Source organism: Mustela nivalis (genome assembly GCF_964662115.1).
Source record: "Mustela nivalis genome assembly, chromosome: 1".
In the NCBI taxonomy this organism is placed as follows: Eukaryota; Metazoa; Chordata; class Mammalia; order Carnivora; family Mustelidae; genus Mustela; species Mustela nivalis.
Genome location: NC_139020.1, coordinates 16912811 through 16936820, shown reverse-complemented (window position 1 = coordinate 16936820; position 24010 = coordinate 16912811). Strand labels below are relative to the sequence as shown.

Sequence of the window (24010 nt, the reverse complement as noted above, 5' to 3'; positions counted from 1 at the left end):
AAATAAATAAATAAATAAGTAAAATACAGGCCATGTCGCAAACACCAAATTCTTTTTGAGAAATCTGGCAGAGTACCTCAAATTTTTCTTTCATACAGAAAGAGGAGGCATCTAATTTTATAAAGATTTCAATTATATAAGGAAAGCCATTTATTTAAAAATATTTTGGTACAGTTTTATGAATCTTTTGGCATGTGACTTGGCATAATATTGTGAATTTTATGCTCCCTAAATTTGCTAATTTATCAATGTAATTTAATTGCTGCCAAAGATACATATAAGGTATTTTTATATGGACAACCAAAAAGATTGCCATTCTGAGCATGAACAAACCTTAGTTTCACTTCAACAAGAACTAAAAGAAGATGTGAATTTTGTCAGTTCTGCAAAGTGAGTCAGGAACGGGCTGCTTGAAGGTCAACTGAGAGACAGACTCTTTGGAGGAATGTTTTGTCTTCCATGAAGAAAGTCTGTCAGCTTGCTGGGAGAGGCATGCTCTTTCAAGGACACCAGGCGTCATGGTCAACGCGAAGAACATTTAAGCACCCATGGAAACAGGCAGCTAGTTCCAGTAACTGCAACCAGGACACAGTGAGAGAGACCCATGTGACTTCCCTTCAGGAGCTGGACAGGAATTAAAATGGAAGATCAATGGGAGGGACGTTTGGATGCTCTTCAGGAGGAACGTGACAGCCATACTAAGGACCGGGAACAGCAAAAGAGGTGGTTATTTTCAAATGGGATGCCCCAATCAAGATGCTAAGACATCTAATGTTGGTCTGAAATTTGCTCATATCTTTGAGCAAGAAATGGCAAGATATATACAAAGGCACAAGCTGTTTTAAAAGGACATTCACATTAGAGAAAACACACCATGGTGCTAAAAGATTATGAACAGAAAATCCAGAAATCCAAGAAATTTAAACTATAATGTTGTAGCTGACGATAATACAGTTCAAGCCGGTGTTGTGAAAGGCTTAATCAGAATGCATCATGATGTCACCAATCTCCTAGGACATCTGCCTTTTGCAGTGAGAGTTTGTTCATCAATCACCCACAGAGATGTTTAAAATCACAGGTGTGGGTTGGAGACTAAGCATTTTTCCACTAAGCAGCCGCTAGCAGGATTAGCACAGCTGGGATTTACAAAATATGTCCCAGAGAATAAGACAGCATGGGAAGAATATAAAGAATTGTTGGAGAGAATGTTTACAAGCCCTAAATTAACTGGTTGTTTTATCGAGCTGTATCTCATGATGAGTTTTTGGAACAACACAGAGCAGAGTTAGTTGAGACGTGAGGTCCTTGGAGGAGGCAGGGTGACAGGGCCATGAAACCCACAAAGAAAGGCAATATAGATATTTCTTTCTTGAGTCCATGTAGAAAAGAGGAGTGAAGAGAAGTCAGAGCAATTTTGAAGGTAAGAGTTTTGAAGAAGCTCAACCAAGCTCAGGTAGTAGAACTGTCCTGAGAAGCAACAATGCAGGTACTAAATTTAAGAAGGCAGTTCCCTGTCAGGGTTTCAAGTAGAGGCCCCAAGGTCTTGCTCTAAGGACGAATTAGTATTTGTATTTTTATTCGTATTTTTATTTGGAGGTATTATTATTTTGTGATTAGTAGACATGCAAAAGAGTGAAGACCAGTTTGTTGGCTTAAAGTAATCTCGCTCATGATGCTGTCTTTCTTAGTCAATCATTAGTTCTTGATTGGTGTAATTGGTAACCTCTAATCTCAAATCCTGAGGAGATGAAGGAACAAACACACTTGAGTAGTGGATGCACTAGTTAATAGCATTTGTATTTATATACAAAAGAAGGAAATAAAAGGTATTACAGGAGTCAGAGGGAAACTCAGAGAATAATGCAACCTTGTAATCCAATATTTTCCCACGTGATGCAGACCTCAGAACTCTATCTTGCTTTTTGAAATCATTTGTAAAAATCAAGATGTAAGTTGAAAATGCTTTTGGAGAGAATACTGATCTATTCTTAATAGATATTAAATCAAATCGCAAATACAACAATCTTGCTAATGAATGTCCATCACACAAAGTGACATCAGGAAAGAGTTTATTTGGATGACATTAAGGAAAGGAATTTCACAGTTAATTATGTCAAAGCAAGGTCTCTAGGATAAGAGTCTGAATTATATTGTTATCTCAGGATTAGTCAATGATAATTTCTCTAGTATGATAATTATCTTTTTAAAGGCAAATGGCAACATTAAATTAAACTAAAGGCAACACTTCATTAAATACATTTCATCACTGATATTCACAATATAGACTTAAAAAGTATTTTGCCTCCTTAAATTCACAAATGAATCTGATGTTAGAAAATCTGAGATCATGTACACTGGGTGAAGACACGTAACGAGAAAGGAAAATATTGGTCCAGCTTTTTATTCAGCTCAGGTGTTACTGTACCACAAGGGCTGACTTATCACATTAACCTCAGGAAGGAAATCTGTTTGTTTTTCTAAACTTTGGTCTGAAAATTAAACAGAATTTCAAACTCTTGTCTCTTGACCCCAACTGACCAATGAACAAGGGGACACAGAACCACATCCTAAAAAAAAAAAAAAGTCACAAGCTCTGTAATGTGTTTACTTAAGAAAGCACTGCTCAGATGAAGCATCTGTTTCTTAATGAGGTCATGTTTTTATTTTACCTAATTTTCCAGCTGGGATTATTGAGGTGTAAGAAGATCTTGCCAGGGGTTGAAGAGTGAGCCAACAACTCACATGGGATCAGAATCCAGAATCCTTGAAGAAGAGATTCGGGAGCTCTAATAATTGGATTATACACGTCTATTCAAATGCAAATCTTTATATAGAAGTGATAAAATTCCCAAAGTCCCGTTTCAAAACATTAAACATACATGGTAAGTACATGTTGTATCAATTATTTAATTTAGAAGGAAGAAAACTCAATTTTTTCACCTTATAGCAAGCTGTGTCCATCTCCTTTTGAATCAAATTCAGGTTTGAATTCCTGAAAAATGAACACTAACAGACCATTATAGGAAAGCAGCAAAACCCTGAGCTTTAGAGCCAGGTGAATTGGGTTCAGATCTGACCCTTGTTGTATACTAGTTGTTGGCCTCATACAGGTCTGGAAACTTCTTAAAAACACTTGTATCTCTGTGTGTCAGTTTTTACTTACTTGATAAATTTTGATATTACTAGACACTTCTGATTTAGGAGAGAAGGGGGAAATTGACTACTCATTAGAGGAAAAAAAAATCATGCATTACGTTTGTGATGTATTTACTTTTTATGCGACCTTCAACTTGGATTTCCACTCGTGTGACGGACAATCTCTAGGCCTCCCCAAGAGGAAGGGAAATTGGGATAGGATTTTAAAAATACAGAACTGACACTAAACACTCAATCTCTCAGTGCTGCTGGACATATTAGTATAGACCCATTCCCACCTTTCATCTGGGGGCTGAGAAAGACACAGTGTGGCCTTGCTCCAGGCTGGACAGAAAAAAAAAAAAAAAAAAAAAGGCTCAGTTCATGTTGATTAAAGCTATAGGTTTGGGGGGGTAAATACCAAGTTTAATCCAGTTTTCTTTCACTTCACATCTCACAGTCAGTCTTGACATCTGATTCTGGGAATTGGCTTCGGTCTACGGTATTTCTAGGGCCTCTGCAGCTTTTCAAAACCCAGCCTTGTTTAATCTAATCATCCATGGGAGCTCAGTCACACGCAGATCAGCACAACCAGAGAACTCCGTCTAACCACAGCAAAACATGGGCAGCCATGCTGTTGCCTCAGCCACTTCCTCATCCTCCAGCTGAATGTTTGGCTCTGACTTTTTTTTAAAAAAGATTTTATGTATTTATTTTAGAGAGAGAGAAAACACAAGTGAGAGAGAGCAAGTAGCGGGGGTGGCGGCTTAAGGGGGAAAGGAGCAGAAGGCAAGAGAGAAGCAGACTTCCCACTGAGCGGGGAGTGCAATATAGGTCTCGATCTCTGGACCCTGAGATCATGACCTTGAGCCAAAGTCACTTAACTGACTGAGCCACCCAGGCGCCCTTGGCTTTGATTTTCTAAGTTGACTGACTTTGGCTTAGGAAACATTTGGCGTCTTTCATGGTGGAGAGATTCACTTAGCACATTTTATAACGAACTACTATAAAGCCAAGCTTCAGCAAGTTCACAAATTATGGATTTCATTAGCCTAAATAAAATCAGATTGTTCCCCCTAGCATATTAGAAGCTGGCACAACATCAATAAAATTATTATTCTGAAGAACCATGTGGGCAGCAGGTGAAATCTTTAGTCTTACAAGCCAATAATAAAAGTTTGACAAGTTAAAAATATAAACTCAAAATGTAAACTTACATTCATTTGAAAACTTTCTACAGTTCACACTTGGGTTGTAAAATGGCCATAACCACATTCTTGCCTCCAGTCAAGGCACAGGGGTGGGGACCGTGTTCTTGATGCTTTAAAGCAACTTTTTAAATTGTCCTGATGATTTAAGTTAATGTTTACATATACATAAGAGCCATGGGGAAGACAAATTATTACTGCCTCTTTAGAGTCTATCCATATCAAATTCTGTTTTCCAGAAGCTTGTGCTGGCATCATTTGATGATATAACTCCAGAGTCCAGCTTTTTATTAATTTTTAATTTTTTTAAGATTTTATTTATTTATTTGACAGAGAAAGAAAGCCAGCATAAGCAGGGGGAGCGACAGGGGGAGAAGCAGACTCCCCGTTGAGAAGGGAGACAACATGGGTCTCAATCCTGGGACCCTGATGACCTGAGCCGAAAGCAGATGCTTAACCGACTGAGCCACCGAGGCACCTCATCTTTTTTAAGAAACAATTAGCAGGAAAAGAGATGTATCCACATTAACATGTGATCCAGGAAGAGTCACTTTTCAGAATTGTTCATTGAAACCATCCTGACTTTTACATGATGGGTAGAAAAGGTGTAAGATAGGTATTTCAGACTTGCCGCTATTTGTCTTACATGTTCATTTCCAAGTTAGGACATTTTTTCAGGTAGAGGGCATAAAGGGCCAAAGGAAAATTTTGATTCAGATAGAACGATTTTGTATTTTCAACCACTATCTGCTCGAGGAAGCAGCGGTAGAGCATTGCATGAGAAACTGTAAGTCGATTGATGAAAGTCTTATTCTTTTTTTTTTTTTTTAAGCTTTTTATTTTATTTGTTTATTTGCCAGAGAGAGACACAGTAAGAGAGGGAACACAAGCAGGGAGAGTGGGTGAAGGAGAAAAAGGCTTCCTGCTGATCAGGAGCCCGATGTAGGGCTTGATCCCTGGACTCCAAGACCATGACCTGAGCTGAAGGCAGATACTCAACGACTGAGCCACCGAGATACCTCATTAAAGCCTTAATCTTAACCAAATATGTCCTCTTGCTCCGTATAGGAGAAATAAAGTAGAAAAATTACGGGAATAGTCTGGAAACTTTCTCCATTGCTTATGCTTTGAGCGCAGTCATGTATTTACACTGGGTACACGACGCGGATTGCGCATTTGGGAATGGGCTCAAGAAGATTCAAAGCACTTGGGCAAAACGGAGGTCACTTTGTCACCATCCATGATCTGTACATATAACCCCCCAATCTGGAAAGTGTTTACATATACATACGTGTCTAATAAAAGGGGAGGGAGGAGATGACATGAGAATGGAGTGGAAGGGCAAGGGGGGAAGACGTGAGCATGGTTAGCTCAGACCCATATTTTCACGCAACGATCTAAAAATAAAGCACTGGGAACAGATCTGCCAGCAGCGTTACCAAAGATCACACTGGCTGCGGAGGCAAGACTGTAATTACAGACAGATGATTAGGAAATATTTTGTGAGGTTATCATCTCTAATTTCTTTAAGGCTTGTACTTTGTAACACATGCTCACAATATTTAGGCAAAAAGTGAAATTAAAGAATAATAAAGCAATTAGAAAATAGAGCACATGAAAGCCAGATCCCCTTATGAAAGGGAAATTAAGACCATATCCCTCCTCCCCAGATCTTAAATTTCTCAGATTTGGCTATATGTAATGCAGAAAGACAAATTAAATAGGCAGTGTTTGACTGAAGGATGGATCATAGAGAATTCTAAAGAAGGAAATAGAGCTGGCTCAACCAAGACATTAAAGGGAAGCCAGGGCATAGTCATGGAGCAAAGACTCAGGTTTGATTTTTCACATAGAAGCCTACATTTCAGGGCACCTGGGTGGCTCAGTGGGTTAAGCCTCTGCCTTCGGCTCAGGTCATGATCCCAGGATCCTGGGATCAAGCCCCACATCGGGCTCTCTGCTCAGTAGGGAGCCTGGTTCCTCCTCTCTCTCTCCCTGTCTGCCTCTCTGCCTACTTATAATCTCGGTCTGTCAAATAAATAAATAAATAAATCTTAAAAAAAAAATAAAAAAGAAGCCTACATTTCTCCTTCACCATTCCCTTGTAAAAGTATATCCAATCTTGCACTGTTAAGAAAAGTTCTTACCGTACATGTACAGTTTTAATAAAACATTTGTTCTCATAAGCTCCTGTCTTCCTACCTCTCACAATTTCAGGTCGGCCGGTGTCTACCCTTGGTTTAGGAATTTAGGAGGGCCAGGAAAGGTAATGCTGGAAGGTTCTACATTACAGCCCAGTTGCCTTGAGAGTCAGTGCAGCCCCAAAGAAGTTCCATTTACTGCCACGGTGATACCCTTACAGAGAAACCTCCCCAATGCTATCAACCTGTGAGAGTGGTTCACTGCAGGACTGAAGAAGAAACAGCCCTTCCCTCAAGAACTCCGTAATCCTTTCCTGAGAAGATCAGGATTTAGGGCTCGTAATCTTATGGACAGATGATGATCAGGGTGTTGCTTCCCCAGTCCAAAATGAACCAGCCTTTGCCTACCAAGGGATTGAGAACGTTTCTTTTGGAAGTTCCATCACTCTGAATAATGGTGACTGATTACTGCTTTTGAAATCATCCCTGCCCAAATCCTCTTAAGGATTTGGTCCAATTCTTCTTAGCTTCCACTGTACATTCTGAATGTTGCTTTGGGCAGCTCTTGTGTTTCTCCCACTGACACCCCCCCCCCCCCCGGTGCACTGATAGAGAGATAGGTAAGAAATGCTGATTAAAGATCTATATTCAGGGGCACCTGGGTGGCTCAGTGGGTTAAGCCGCTACCTTCGGCTCAGGTTGTGATCTCAGGGTCCTGGGATTGAGCCCCGCATCGGGCTCTCTGCTCAGCAGGGAGCCTGCTTCCTCCTCTCTCTCTGCCTGCCTCTCTGCCTGCTTGTGATCTCTGTCAAATAAATAAATAAAATCTTTAAAAAAAATCTATATTCAGCTGGTTATTATCAGTTTAATAGGTACGAATGAGAGATAGGTGAAAACATACTCCCAGGGGCCAGAAGCTCAGTTGGTGTACGTGTTTTTAAAAGTTTTTCGGATATACGGGGTCTTCTAGAGAAGCACACCAGAGAGTCACACCTTATTGTTCGCCTGCCTTACATACAAGAGATGGAGACTGAGGATGTGAATCTCTTGCATGAGACAAAACAGAGACCCCTGAGGCAGAGAAGGGACTCCATCTTGAAGCTAAAGAAGTCTAATTAATAACGTGTAAATTATTATCAGTGATGCCATTGGATGGTTATTCATGTTTTTGGTTTATGTTTTTGTGTCTTTTTTTTTTTTTTTCCTTAGAGGGTAAGAAGAGTGTCAGTTAAGAAAATTAAGGTCACGATTAATACTTAGGAATTGAAATTTAACTACTGATTTCTATTTTCACTGCTGTAATATATTGACTTATACAATGACATCTTTGCTTTGAAGTTACTTTAACTTTCCAAAGAAAACATAGCAGCTAGAAATCTACCCCTTGTGAAATGTTCTCTGCCTACTACTAGGAATGTGAAAAAGAAGCTTTAGTTTCTCTTTAAAAATTATGGTTTTAGGTTAAAAGCTAAATCTGTTTAATAAAAATACAGCAAAAAAAAAGTATCAAACCATACTTTCCTCCCAAAAGGATGATGCTAAAGGTGATACACACTTTTAAAGCGAAACGAACTAGTTAACTAAAAAGCAAAAACAGAAGTGTACGTGGGTGTAAATAACAGCTGGTATCTGTAACCTACCCAATCTGGTCCCTGAAATAATCCCATGAAATCGGCACCCTTGTTCCTGTATTTCAGATATGAAAACAAGTTTCAAGAGTTTAAATAATAAGACCAATAATAAGACTGGTAGAAAGTACTCTAGCAAGAACTGAGCCCAGATGTGTCTGATTCCAACATCTAATTCTAAAGTACTGAACTACTCATATACCTAGGAACCCGGGTCATCACCTGGAAAACATATATCCTAACTGGCGGGATATTTTTCAACAATGAGCCTGGTCCGAAAATTCTAATTTTAAGATTTAGGTGTGTTTCTTATGACACACAAATCGGGTGACATATGAAGACAAACCCTGTTGATTGCCAGTCTTGGTTTCTCTGTCTTTGCTATTAAAAAGGAGATAGGACTGTTTATCGTGAGCTATTGTTCCCCTTTGACAGGAGCTCTGATCACTCACAATGGAATAAACATGACAAATTTCTGTGCAAACTGATTAGCCCTGGATGAGTCGGTAGAGCCTCAGTAGCTTTTAAGAGGGGGCATTCCTGCATACCATAATCAACTGTGACAAATTCCATCTAAGAGTCATTGCTGGAAGCTTAAGAAGACAGGAGCAGTAGCAAATTTCTCTTAAACTCTTCAATGACACTGTCAAAAAGGAAATGTCTCCTGGGTGCCTGATTTGCCATCCTCCTCCTTAACTAGTTAACCCTGAGAGTGCAAATATAAACAAATGCAATCCCCAACAGAGTGTCTGAACCTGGAGAAATCTGGGATTAATTGCCAAGTATTTGGGTTCCTGTTGCAGCTGTTATGCGTGTTTGATTTGGCGAGGGAAGGGAAAAGGCGCTGCATACCAATTTCGTGAGCCACGGTGAATGCCGCATGGAGGCCATCATCTTCAATCACAGCACAGCTGCGCTCCGGAGAACATATGGTCCCGACGTCTGCCATTCCCAGGGTGTCACATGAATGATGCCCACATAAATCCTGCCCCGGAGAAAGAAAGAAATCATTAAAATCAATTGCCATCCAGAAGGAGCCACCTTGTAGAGCCTCTTGCTCACTCCAGACAGCAAGAGTGGATATGTTTATGGTATCACCTGTTCAGCTCTGGAAATGTTCCAATGACAAACGAACGGCATTAGTTCTTCCCAGCTTCTCTGGGCCCCAGAGGCACAGAAGGATGAAGGGACTCAATTACATTTAAAAAGATGTCCTAAAATTGTGGTTTGTCCCTTACAACAGCCGAGGTAGCGTTCCCAAAGCTCTGGAGCATATATTCAGGCCCATTTGTCTGGGATCACTTTCACATAGAGTCAGGCTTACTAAAGCCCTACTCTTCAGGCTTAAATTCATGCTAAATTTATCAGAAGACTGGCCTAATAATTTATCTTCTATCACTGGGGCAAACTGCAACCACCTATTTGTGGCAAAACGTCAGTGTGTCCGTAATTCAAATGGGAAACTAAATTGTAATCCAAGAGCATAATTCCCCGGAAGAGCATCTCCTGATTTCCAAATGGAGGTGGGTTGTGTCTCCAAAAATGTATACAGTCGTACTCATAGCATTTCATGTAGATTGAAGATGTAGATTTCATGTAGATTTCTCAATCTGATCAATCTTCAGAAAATATATGTAATATATTGTGTTTATACAAGTGAGTGTGTGCATTTTTTTCCTAGTGAGAAGTTGTATAGCTCTTAAGAGATTCTCAAAGGAAAACATGATCACACCCCCTTAAAATGATCATTAAAAATGATCAATTTGATTGAAAGAGACATCAGAAGACAACTTTAAGAGACAATATAAACCAAAATTGTTGACATGATAGATCTGTAATAAGCTTTCATTTAAATGCTATTTGAGCTTTAAAAGACATTAGAACTTCCAGTGCTTGACTACTGTTTTCAATGAAAATTAATTAACATCATGTACATTGACATCCACAAGAGCAAGACAATATCCTAGTAAGCCATGAGTGAATAATCATAGAAGGAAAGGATTTTTTTTTAAATCAACTATTATGAAAGATGACTATTTACCAATTGCAATAATAAGTATTGTTTCTATTATAGCTACCATGTTTGCATCCCCAACTATCACCACGTCTGGCTTATGCTACAAACTCAACCAACATTTGCTTAATTGAGGTGAATTGTGACATACAGTCAGATGCAATGCAGAGCTCACATACTTTGATATGCAACACGCTAGCAAGATCTCAACAGATTCCTGGAAGTCAGTGTAAGATACTATTACTACATAACCAAAGTCACCTACTCAATGTCAATATACTCTTCTAAATCTTCCCTATGTTCCTGCACACTAATCCAGCCAAGGTAAAGAATATCTAAAAGATATACCCTATTATCTTCTTTCTAGTACATTTTCAGGTCCTTATTGTGTTCCATATATTATGAGATCCCAGCTGTGATGAATTACATTGCTGTCACCATATTATTATAGCTTCAGACAGTGGAAATTTAGGCCAAGTAGGCTTGGTGAATCAAGTCCCCAAACCAGCGATAGCCTCCCCAACTTTCCTGTGTATCCTCATATGTCATCCCGTGGGATCTCAAATTACAGCTGTTGAGAACAAATTAGTAGTTTTTAAAATTGAAATTGGAATACACTTTTGCATAATAATCAGTCTTTGAGATAATAATATAGTACAATACATTTTTAATGCTGTTTTTCTCCAATCATTTCAGTAACGTTAAGACGACAGGCTTAGTTGTCACTGCTAGACACCATGGGTTATTTCTGCACACATTTAAAAAAAATAAGATTTATGTTTATTTTCACAAATTGAAGTTCATTATATCTAGATAATAAAATGCAAGAATCGTTTTCCCTTCTTATTCCACATGTCAAGAACAAGCTCAGATGAAGAGCCACAGCGAATGGAAATGGCCCTCGTCAATAGAGTTTAAACTGGATTCTTCATATCTCTCTTTGTTGTAGCAATTGCTCGTTAGAAGCTATCAATGCTCCTTGTTATCCTTGAATTGCATTAAGTGCATTTGGCCCTTTGCCATAGCAATGGGTGCCTGTGACAAAATTATCAACAGAAACAATTTTTTTTTTTAAACCACACTGATTAAACCTCTTGATGACACGGCCATACTCTATATATTTTTGTAACTATAATTATGTAAACTAGTAACCTCTCAATCTCATTCACACAATTTCAAACCTTGATACCCCGTTACGGTTTCATTTCCAAGACTGGCAATGAACGCCTGTGTTTTTTTGCTATCCAATGTTCATTCCAATGTATTAAACCTCAGCTTGTGCATCAAATTTATTAAGAATACAGCACATCACACTGGTGTCTATTTACTGGTGGAGATTTATAACAACATTTTCAGTTGCAAACCTTATTTGAAGTTTGTAGGATTTTTTTTTTTTTTTTATTCAGAACACGAGTAAGGATAGTAAAGGGGCAATAGCATCTCTCTATTTATCTATCTATCCATCTACCATCCATCCATCCATCTTATGGATATGGAGGCAGGGAATACTGGAAAAATGTGAATCACATACACTGTCCCCCTAAAAGGTAATTAAATTACAAGTGCTGACCAGAGTTTTTCTGCTTGGTCAGTTTAGATCTGAAGGTAAGCTACATCTTTGTTATGCTAAAGGTGGTTCTTTTCATACAAGAGCTATTTCTTAACACTATGGTGTAGATAGCAATGCAAAGAAAGATTTAGTGAAATGAAAGGGTTGCTAAAGTATGCGGAGGCTTACTAGGTGGGCTTGTGATGTTGGCCAGGAAATACGACTGGAACATTGTTTGTAACTCAAAAATACAGCAGAGGTGGTCAGCAAGACCAATGAAGACTTGACAAGAACATCTCTGACATGGTGGCCTTTCACCAGGTGTGGCCATTTAGAGGACTAAGAATATGTCAATATCTTTGATTCATTCTGGAATTTAGAAGGCCTCGTAGCATCCTTTGGATGGAGAAGGGGGCAGGGGCAGGGATCCAGTGCAGCAGATGTCCAGAAGATAGTACAATTTAATAAATCCCAATGGTTGGTACTGGGTTGGGAAAATGGACCAAACAGACATGAGAATGCACAAAGTGGAATGAGTAAGAGAAGCGACAGGATTTCTAGCCTTGACTGGGAGGCTGGTCTTTCAAGCAGCATAAACATGCTGAGGGAAAGAGCCAAAAGAAACACAAGGGGAGAAAAGCAGATGTCATCTTAATTGCAGCAATGGAAGCCCAAATTAACCAAGAATACTTATACAATGAAATCTGGAGTTAAATAATAGCAACTTCTTTTTCTATAGATATTATGATCTTGTAAGCATGGTAAAGCATGGAACTCAAGAGAAGGACACAGAGAGGGTTTAACTAGCCTTAGATGTCTGTCTCCCGTCTCAATTCCTATGAAGAGGGATTAGTAATGGAGTTAATCTGGTGTGGTACATATTTAAGTTACATGAATTATACAAACATCGAGTGGCTCAGTTGGTTAAGCATCTGCCTTCTGCTCAGGTCATGATCCTGGAGTCCCGGGACTGAGCCACGGACAGGGCTCCCTGCTCAGCTGGCAGTCTGCTTCTTCCTCCGCCCCTCACTCAGCTCCTGCTCGCTCTCTCTCTCTCTCTCTCTCAAATAAGTAAATAAAATCTTTTAAAAAAATTGGGATTGCATAAAAATATTAAAGACAAACAAAAAATACATACATTTACATGCCATAATTTACATTTATACTGTGCATCCAATTCTTGAGGTGACATCTGTCTTTTGGGCTACCTATACAGCAACCCCCAATAGTAAAGGTTTTGATTTAGGTCTCAAGAGAAACTACATTAATTGGGCCCGGTAGTTAGTCTGACTATTATAGGGACCCATGTTACACAATCTCTATCGCTTATGGGTACAACTAGGTAATATCAAACATACAGAACCCAACTGGATTAGGGACCAAGGGGGTCCAGATTCACTTATCCCTAACACAATTACCATGTGCCCACAATCTGCTGACACTGTGATAAATAAATATGATCCGATCTTGACCTTAAGACACACCACGGTCTAGTGAGCAGAACAGATACGCCAAGAGGAAAGCAGATTATGACATGCGATGATGAACAGATTTTTGAGGGGATGTGGAAGGGTACTGACATGCTCTCCTGGAGTGAATCAATAAAAGTGTCTCACAAGAGTAACTAGATATCGAGGGAGGAACAGAAGTCTGACAGTCTTAAAGGAAGGGTATCCTAGGTAGGAAAGACTGGTCAATACATCAGGGGATGGTAAAAGGCAGGCTCTATTTGGCAAAATGACAGGACGTTTGTCATGACTGGAGAATTGGGTGGAAGCCAATCAGGGGAAGCTGGAGAGACAGTCTGGGCCCAGAGATCCAACATGGGACATTTTGTCTATAAATGTGAAGGAAGATGAAAGGAAGAGGGAGGCAGCAAGTTATGGACTGCGGGGCGGAGATGCTTGGAAGAGTCATTTTGGAGAATGGGAATGGAAGCTGATTAAACACAGTGAATACAAAGTAGATCACTTTTGTTTTGTTTTGTTTTGTTTGTTTTTAAAGTAGATCACTTTTCAATTCTAATGCTATTAGTAAGACTCATTACCTAAGATGTTTATATGCTTTGAGACAAAGTCCCTTCATCATTAACATAAGGAATTTGGACCAGGTGTTCTCTACATCTTTCTAGTTCTCCCTGTGTTGGTATTAAACGAAAACACTCCAATTTACAGGTGGAGAAATAAAAGCTCAGGGCTTGCAAAGTTCCAAAGTTGCAAACTTGAGACTGCTGACGTCAAAATTCAAACCTATAGCTTAACATCCCAATTCCTGAACCACCTTCACTAGGTTACTGGTAAATCATCACGCATGTTTTTCTGGACATTACTGTTATCTTTTACATTTATAATCTGTGCCTAGTAAGCAAATTCTTTTCCTGTGACAAATACCATGGCATGGTCTTTCTATCTATGGTATATTCCTTAAGACTCAATTTAGAAGCCTACTGAATTTACAAAATGTGCTGAGAAAGATATTCCAAAGAAGAAGAAGATGGAGTGTTGGGTACGAAACCTGGACATCTTTTCTTTGCACTTCTCTCTCTCTCCTGCCACATCTGATGTGTAAGTCCTGATTCCATCTACCAAATGTTTCAGGTAACTGCCTACTCCTTCTCGTTTCCTTCCGTTCTTCCTTCCTGCCTGCACTGTCATCTGGGGCTTCTAAGTGGTCCCTTTGTCTCCTGTAACATCCCTGCCTGTATGCTGCAGTCAGTTACCTTCTAGAGCCCAGATCTGATTAGGCTGCACCATGCAGTCCACCTTCCACAACGCAACCCAGGCTTCCTACCAGCCTCCACTGCACTGTTATAACCCCTCTTGTCCACAGTTTCCTACATATCTTATCAACTCTTCGGTGCCAAACCTTAGCCCAAACATTCCTTTTGCTAGAAAGGCTTAATGAACTTGCATTCACCTCATTTTAAAATTTCTTGATTTGGCCCCTGCTTCTTAATTTCTAAGGCTAATGCTTTAATTTTGGTTATTTTAAGGCTCCTCCTGCAGGTTACTGAAATCGCCTGCAAAAGGCTCCCCCTGGGCTGAGTTCAACTACTCATGTTGGACGGCTCATACCGGAACATACTTCTGGTCACTGCTGTTTCCTTTCCATAGATTCCCACTGGATTTAATTTACAATTTAAACTCTTAAATGTGGCGCTCTGGACTGACTTGCATCTCCCTCCCCCAAACCCAAATTCATATATTAAAATCTTAATCCCCAGAGTGACTGTATTTGGAGACAGAGCCCTTAAGAAGCTAATTAAGCTTAAATGAGATCATAAGGGTGAGGTCCCAATCCAATAGAATTAGTTAATGTCCTTAAATGAAGAGAACTTGAGATCTCTCTCTCTCTGTCTCTCTCTCTGGACACATAATTTCTTTTCTAATCTAGTTGTTACCATCTTCTCTACACCCTGTCACCCTTCTGTTCTTATATTGTCTATCATATCCCTTCTAACCCCCTAGATTTCATATGTTGCCCCTGGGCCACTGCACAAGATACTGGGCACGTCTGCAACGCTTATCTCCTCCTTATAGCTAACTCCTAGGCCTTCTTCCAAATTGAACTCAGATGGGTTAGGAAACCTTCTAATGTATTTCCAAGATATCTAATGACCATAAAAATCATCATGCTATATAACAATTTTCCATTTCCCTGTCTGTTTCCTGGAATAGCTTAGGAAAGGGGTCACATTCAAATTTTCTGAATCCCTCTCTGCTTATTAGGAACACACCGACTGAATAAATTAGTTACAATATCTTGTTTAGAGAGCACTAGACAAGGCTAGCTTCTCTACCTGCCGTTTGGCAGTTATTAGTCTTAGAAGACTATCAATTTTCATGAATGACCCTAGCTGTCCAATTACGATGATAGTATGGGTGCAGATTATAGAAAGAATTAATTGTAAAATGGCTTATGATGATGGATAGTACCTAAGAAATTCTCAATAAATCTGGCTGAATCCAAATAAAATGTATCCATCCTTTGAGTTTTAACTCAATCATACATCTGTATCAAAGTCTATATAAAGATCCACAGGCAGAATTGATCACTTCTCCCCTCTCTTTTCACAGCCTTTGTTATAACTCGGGTCACATTTACCCAAGTTAGTTCCCAACACTAGGGAGATTCATGTATGCACCCGCTTCGATTCCCCTGGTGATAAGCCCAGGTGGGTAGGGAGCAGGTATATCCCATCTTGCTGCCTTCAGCTGCATAAATGCATGCCTCACACATGGAAGGCACTTCTAGATATGCACCAAAAGTGAGAGAGAAAGACAAAGATGACATACGTCCTGTGTGTTGTGGTATATTGTCTGTAATGAACATTAGATTCCTTAGCATATCTTTCTTTCTTTCTTTCTTTCTTTCTTTCTTTCTTTCTCTCTTCTTTCTTTTTTTCTTTCTTTATCCATTGAGATATAATTGACTTCTTACATTAGTTTTAGGTACAACATGATGATTTGATACATGTCTATGTTGTGAAATGATTGCCACAATAGGTCTATTTAAAATCCATCGCTATGCATAGTTACATTTTGTATTTTTCTCATGATGACAGCCTTTAAGATCTATTCTCTTAGGAACTTGCAATTCACATGTGTTTTTAAAATGTCAGCTGGAGCTGTTTAATCTGCTCCCAATCTTCCCATTTCTGAGTTATTTAGATTTTTGTTGATTGGAATTGATCTATAGGCTGGGAACCCTGGCCTGGAGTTCACTGCAGACTTCAAATGGGATTTGAACTCATATATGCAACTGAATTAGTCAATCCCATCAGCAAGGAAATAAGAAAAGGTACATCCATCTTCTTCTTCCTAGCTTCTGGCCTCCCCCTTCAGGGCTCCCTATTGTCACAACCTAACAAGGGGCTGGCTGGTAGAGGAAGGCACTGCAGGGCAGAACAACATAAAGAGAGGTGTAGCTGAGACAACTGCCTATTAATCGGCACAGCCATAGTTAACGAAAGTAAATGGACCTTGTATATTGCAAAGTCTGTAGCTGGTTCATTTTCAGTCCAATGCTTTTGATCCATGTGAGGTATGGGATGGGGGGACCTTAGACAATCTCTGATTTTGTCATTCACCAGGTAGGGTTTTTGTTTCTAGAGAAGAATACGTGAAATCCCAAGTGGGTTTTAAAGAACCTATTTAAATATAAAAGAGGAAGCCAGGGACAAGGAAAGGATTCTGGAAAGCAAAATTAAATCCTGGGGAGATCAGATTTCTACTGTTTGATGGCAGAAGTGGTGTGAATTCCAGCATGAATGCTGTTCCAGAATGAAAACGGCTCCTATGCCAGAGAATTGCCTGGTGCAAAGTTTCTCTAATTACAGTGCCGGGGTTCAGTGAAGTGTGCTAGTTTGATAAAAGAATTACCAGCACTATTTTGCTGACTCCTGGACACAACGTCCAAGGTGGCCTAGGCTAGTAAACAGGAGTGGAAAACATATCCTCACACATTGCTTCAAGCCCGAAACACAAGCAATTTAAGAGAAGACATCTGGACACAAAATTTGAACAGTGCTCAGAGCCCATCCAAACATGGATTTGACGGCTTGGCGTCTGGCTGCTAAGCAACGCACTTCTTACATTCAAAACAGAGTTGTAAAAGTTGGATCCTGGTGCCAACTGTGGGCATTTCTCATTGAAAAAAAAAATAGTCACGGACATTTTTTTTTAGGTCGTAAGATATCTGATTTCTATGGTAGAAGAGCTCAGATTATTTCGGCTCTAGTTCTCTCATTTTCCATATTCTGAAGTATTAGATGGAGCTTAATTTTACATTTTGAAGTACTCTTAATGAACGCCGCAAAAGGGTCTTGTAATATTTTTCTCTGTCCCCGAATTAACAGCATTCTTTCAAATTGAAGTATGTATATTCACTATACACATGCTTTTTCAAATATTTGGTTCCCCTCAAGTTAGATGTATATACCAGAGGGCCAACCGCAAGCTAAATGAGATTTGCTTCACCAAAAGTATGCTTCTGCTTGGCAGGGAGGCCAGGGAGGGCCCATGTATAATATTTTCCATGTGCAGACTAGTTTGGAAAATGTATGTTATTATAATACTTATTAACATTAAGATAGACCGCTAATTTCTCTCTCCCTTGCTTCTATCTACTTAAAATGTTTCTGATACGTTTCAGAGCTTGGAACATAGGAATTGCTAACTTCCCAAATAAAACACAAATCCAGAAAAAGCAACAGACAGATCATTCAGAACCATGGACTAGTTTTCTTTCTTTCTTTCTTTCTTTCTTTCTTTCTTTCTTTCTTTTTTTTTCTGGGAAGCAGTTAGGAAAATGATGGGGCAGGAGGTAGGGAGGAATAGGGTTTTCTATTAATTTTTATTTGTCTTAAAAGTTGTGGAATGTGCATTTGTATTAAAAAATGAAACTGAACTATTAAAATGACCTAGTCTTTGGAGTAGTGTGCCTACAAAAGTATTTTTTTCCTGTCTTTAGAGAACTTCCTTCCACAAACTCTCTGAAGCCTTCTTCTTGGCAGCTTCTTGTGATGCAGCAAAGCAAGAAATCCAGACGTGGAAAATTGCTTGCAAAAAAAAAAGGGGGGGGGGCTTAGAAACCAAATAAGAAAGGGCTAGTTTTTACAGGAGAACTCCACTTCATATGGAAGCCTACAAAACAAATGTTCTTCCGTGTCAAAGATTTATGTAGTGCAGAGAAATTAAAGGATGGTTTTACATCACTTAATGAGAAGGCAGATTTTCCGTGGTGCATAGCATTGTGGCTGCCAGGTTCTTCCTAAGCTGTTGCCCTCTGGCACCCTTGTTTACATGTGGTTTACATTTGTGTCCACCCCATGGACCACAAGTGTTTCTCCATTCCAAATTTATCAACACTTTTCCTTCATACCAGCGGTGCCTCAGCAAAAACAGAGAATTAGGTAGTGGAGCTGTGTGATTCCAAAACTTCCTGCAAGCCATCATCAGTGCATTTCCTATCCTAGCTGGGATGCCCCATTTCATACCAAGCTTTTGCATGATATTTCAAAATTTCGAATCCTTCAGCTACCCTGGATGGATCCCAAACACTTAAAGAATGAGCTTTAAAAGGCAGTTTCTATCAGGCATCTGAGAGGCATGACTTAAAGCTGCCAATCAGAGGAGAGTCATGAAGTAGACTCAGAGCTCTGGGCAAGCCAGGCTCCGAAACAGCCCAGACTCTGTGTCTGAAAGTCACACTTCACATGGTGATGGAATGATTGAGCAAATAGATACTGTGTGCGCCCCAGAACTTTGGGACCTATAAAGATCACTTTCTTTCCCTTTCTGGAACCATCTTCCTTAAAAGAGGGAAATCCTGGGTAAACATTCCTTCCTCATGTCTTGACTCTTTGCCCAGATCTTTCCACACTGGGGCTTCAGAAACATATTCATCCAAATCCCAAACATGCAAGTTGGATGTGACCCTTCCCTGGAAGCTCTGGAGGGACAGGCGGTGCTTGTGGGGCATTGGAGGACTCAGGAGAGGAGTTGCTGAGGAACCTGACAGCATTAGGTTCCTGTATTTTCCCTGCCTCCCTGCCCTCCTGAATTCCTTCCTTTCCAGAAACTGAAATTCCACCAGGTGGACATGTAAGAACTCCATTACACAGACAGATTAGGAGGGAGGGAAGAGTCTTTCCTCAACTTATGTCACAGAAGTGGTTCACTGAAGAAGGTATGGACCTTTACAAAGAAAGGGTGTGGATAAAAGTGACTACAATGGATGAACCAATAAAACCCTTCCCATTAGGTTGGACAAAGTTTATACTGAGGTTCACTGGGAAGGAGAGGCTCTCCCCCACCAAAACAAGAAAGAAGGGAAGGTGGAGAGAGAGAGAGAGAGAGAGAGAGAGAGAGAGAAATATCTTGCATTCCAAAGACAAACTTTCTTTCCGCCTCTTTCCATTTAGCTATGCACATTTCCCCATGCATTCCAGTCCCTTCTTATCCTACTTACGCATCTAGGACACCATGTCTCCGACTAGACACATTCTGCCTGACTGATGGATGGTGGATGCACGTTTACTCATTTAAGGCAGCGACTGCTGCTGGGGAGCCCCTGACTGCAGGAGCAAAGCTGAAGGCTGACTGGGTTTCCTGCGAGGAGCGGTTAAGCACATCTGCAATGGCAGGAGGTTTGTGGGAGAAACGAGGCCCTTGGCAAGGCTGAACCTCCACCTACCTCTTTCCACCAGCGCTTGGCCCACCCGCACAGAGTGAACTTACCTCTCGCGTAAATAGGATGGCCGCGTCGTAGTGCTCCTCATGGTCATCCCCCAGCTGGTTGTGCTGGTGCTGCCACTTGCAAAAGTTCTTGAGCGTGGTGGCCGCGTTCTTGCTCACCTCCAGGCTCTTGTCCTTGTCACCCAGCACTACCACCTTCACCACGGCCAGGCGGATGTGGTTCTCGATGCTGGCATGGCTGTACAGCCTGTTGGCGATGGAGGCCAGGGTCAGCAGGTAATGCTGCAGGCCCCGGCCATACATGCGCGCCATGGACGCGTCAGCCACCAGGAGAAGCTCCACCTGGCGCGCCCGGGAGATGGAGCGGCGCCGCCGCCGCCACCACGTTTGGGGTTCCTGGGCCCCATCGGAAGAGGGAGCCGACTGGTCCAGGAACTGCGGGGCCAGCGCCCAGCGTCGGTCTGGGCTGCTATGCGCCGGGGGGCGCTCGCGAGGCCCTGGCGGGGACCCGGGAGTCTCGCAGCTGGTGCGCGGCGGCAAGGCCTCAAAGCTGAAGCCCTCGCGGGTATAGACGTGCAGGATCCGCGAGGACCCAACCCCGTACACTCGCCCGGCCTCGGCCTCGGCCCAGGGCCCGCGCAACAGCGGCTTCAGGGTGTAGCGCGCGTGCTTAACTGCGAAGAAGCCGTCGAGACCGCCACAGAGGTCAAAGACAGCCAGGGAGCGGGGGCTGCCGTCCACCGTACCGCGGTAGAAGCAGTGGTCCCGGTGGTGCCGGGTCGCACTCAGCCCGCTTCCTGCAGGCACAAAGCCAGCGGCGCCCACGGAACCATCCCGCTCCAGGTCCAGGAGGAACCTCCGGCCGCCCGCGTAGACGAGGTAGCCCACCTTGCCGCCGCCGGAGTAGATCTGGTCGATGTTCTGCACCAGCCCGCTGCTCCTGCGCTGCGGCGGCGCCAGGGGGTGCGGGTGGCCCAGAGGCTCGGCCCGCTCCTGCGCCTCCTCCCCCTGCAGCCGGCGGGGCTGGGCGGCCTCTGCAGCAGCCCAAGGCTGCCCGGCTTTATCCTGGGCAGGTGCCGCGGCGGGGCCGACCGCGACCAGGGGCAGGCGGAGCGCGCACAGCAGCAGGGACGCCCACCCGAGCAGCATAGTGCGCTGCCCGCAGGGAGGGGCTGCGCCACGGGCACTTTATGGGTATTTGTTATTCGCTATGGAAGTTACCGGGGCGGGAGATGGGGGGCACACACACACTTGCTTGCAAGGTTGAGTCAAGTGTCGGAAGGAGGGGGACCGGCGTCAGCGCCAGCCTGTCCCGGCTTCAGTGCCAGCGTGCGAACTTTTCTTTGTCGGTTTGGAAAATGTTTGGATTCGTGCTCCGGAAAAAAAGGGGAAAAAATTAAGAAGAGAAAAGCCGGATTGTGGAGGTTCCGCAAATACGAGGAGAGGGGGTTAAAACAACAAACAAAAAACCCCCCAAACTAACCCAAATTCAACCCCCAAGTGCAGCCACTATCGCCGCACGAAGAAAAGTAAGGATGGTGCCGCGCACCAGGCGGGCAACTGGTGCGCGCTGCCTCCCGCCCCCTTGCTGCTCGGTCCCCGCCGGCGGCGGGGGTTCCAAGCTCCGGAGCCCACTTCCTTTATTTTGTGGGTTTCCTTGACTCTACTAGAACCAGGAGGAAAGGAAAAAAAGAGAGAGAAAAAGCCATAAAAATTAAAACAAAAAATGCAAGGGGCGGCCTGCGGGGAGCCCGTGAAGCGGCGCGTCCGTGTCCCTTCGGAGGCAGTGTCTTCCCGCCGGCCGTCATCCCCAGTCGGCCGCTGCGAGCGCGGAGAGCAGCGCGAGCGCTGTGAAGATGCGAGGAGGTGGAACAATGAATTTATAGCGGCATGCCATCCTGCAATGGCAATTTCAACAATTCGTCACTGCAAGCTGCCTCTTAAAGGGAGAGCTTCCCCCACCCCTCCCACCCTTCCCGGTCCGCGCCTAATCAGATGGGGGAGGGCGGGGGGGGGGGTGATCGAGGAAAGGGAGACCGCGAAGGACCCGGCGAGGTGGAAGGAGGGACGAGGGAGGGAGCCAGGGCGAGGGGGGAAAAGTATTGGGGTAAGAAAAACAGATTTCCTTGGCCTCATTTAAAGCCACAGTGGCTCCGGGTTTGTCTGATATTTCACAACCAATCGGGGTTGGCTAACCCCGGCTTACCTCATCTCCTGAAAGGGGTGTTTTGCTGTGTTTTTAAAGTTACTGAGACATTTCAAGTCTCTCCCTGCCTCCCTCTCTCCTGCTTCTTTTTTATCCCCCCCCCCCCCAGCCCCCTCGGTAGGAAGTTCCTGCCGCAAGTTTTTCCTCTTCGCACGCCCGTGCGCTCCGGTTTCGAAGACCTTGCAAGTCCGTCCAGCAGCCTAGGGCTTTGGTCTTCCCGGGCGCCCCTCGGCCCGCGCTCTTCTCGCCTCCTCCCAGCCGCCCCGGGTCCTGGGTTTCCTCCCTCCTCCTTCCCCGGCCTCTCCGCGCTGGGACGCTGGTCGGGTTCGGGCTCCGGGTGACTAACTTCTCCCAGCCACCAGCAGAGGGGCCGGGCAGCCGGGGAGCCTCAGGCGGTTCCTGGCGCGTCGCTGCGCCCTGAGTGCTGCTGTGCCCCGGGCAGGGCCGCCCGCCGCCTGGGAACGCTGGCTCCTTTGTGTGCGAGCCCAGGGCTCTCCCTTGCTCCGCGCGCCTTTCATCGAAGCCCGCAATCTGATTCCTTAATTCCGGGTGATTGGAACTTCCTCCGCTTTGCTTTAAGAAGGCAAGGCGAGAAAGTGTTAACCGTTGCATAAAATTGGGCTTTTTTTTTTCTTTTCTTCCTAAGATTAAAAAAAAAAAAATTGTGTCCACATTTCCTCTTCTTTCTCCTGCTTAAATAAAAATTAGATACCCTGATTTGTATTTATCTGCCCGAAAACAAGCACTCATCACTCCAGGGCTTGACTTACTGTCATTCTCAGAAATTCCTGTTGGGGTGAGGGGGGAAGTGGGGCACAAGGGATTGCAGGTAGGTGAGTGGCATTTTCACAGGAACTAGGTTTCCCCTTCCTTCCCTCTAATTATTAACTCTAACCAGGAATTTCTAGCCCCATATCTGGTAGTGGTTAGAAGATCTACTGAAAGGACAGGAGCCCCGCCCACCCCCCTTCATTCTCAGGGCTCATTACTGAATACAGCAGTAAAATTGAATCCGTAAGGATTAGCGCAGTTCTTTCCTACCTTTAATTTACAGAGAAGCGGAGGAGAGCAAGGATGCTTCTGTGGACCCCAAGCTGCAGGTGGTCTCCCCAGATCCTTGCTGAGACACCTGGTCACTTTTTTCAGGGAGTGCAGCAGAGGATCCTGGGGTGATTTGAGGTTCTAAGAGTAGCAGCCAGCTCCAGGTGGGAATCTCAGAATTGCCCAGCAATCAAGTACTTTGGCCAGTGCCTAGAGAACGCTCTGGAGTCAGTCACCCCGGAGGCAGAGAGAAGCATATCCTGAGAATTAGTTCACTTGAATAAATGAAATGATTGTTGAGACCTGGGACCACCCAACAACCTCTAGTAGATTCTGAACTACCTCCAGACTTGGCAGGGAATTGCTGTTGCTTAAGGCCATCATCCCCTTCTCATTCCACCATTCCTCAGTCTCCAAGTGGTCCAGTGCCCAAAGCCAGTTCTACTAGTTGAATGTTGTGAAGAACCAGAGATGTTCAGGATCAGGATTTAAAGAAAGAGAACCTGGATTCCAGTAGTCTTCTCTGTCCTTCCAGTAACCTTAAAGGCTTGTGTTCTTTGTGTCTATGGAGAGCAAACTTCATCATCATCATTATTAGTTCTACCAAGTTCACTGAAAAGTAGTTCAATATTTGGCACTAAACACCTTTTCTAAAGCAACTGTGATTTAATAATTTTAGCCACATTGTTAAGTCATTATTGTTAATCTCAAAGGATCATTCTGAGGGGTAAGCATTTTGGATGACAGTGGTTTAAACTTATTAATTATGATTATTTGTATTCATAGACAGGAGGTGTCTTTAAGCACTTATGGGGATTCCAGGTGAATTTTCTTCTAAGTGAAAGTTTTTCTCCTTTTTCAAAAACACTGTATTTCTTAGTGAATCATGC

General features: G+C 42.8%; 1 protein-coding gene across 1 annotated transcript in view; it reads right to left on the bottom strand.

Annotated features, from left to right (window-relative positions):
• ADAMTS5 (ADAM metallopeptidase with thrombospondin type 1 motif 5) overlaps positions 1–21133 on the bottom strand; it is a 47337-nt gene extending 26204 nt beyond the window's left edge. Inside the window, exons 1-2 of the mRNA XM_082694139.1 lie at positions 19916–21133; positions 8965–9097 (exon numbers count right to left, since the gene is read on the bottom strand). Coding sequence (XP_082550265.1) covers positions 8965–9097; positions 19916–21022 — 1240 coding nt within the window. The 5' untranslated portion in view covers positions 21023–21133. The remainder of the gene's footprint in view (positions 1–8964; positions 9098–19915) is intronic.
• Positions 21134–24010: the final 2877 nt, after the last annotated feature.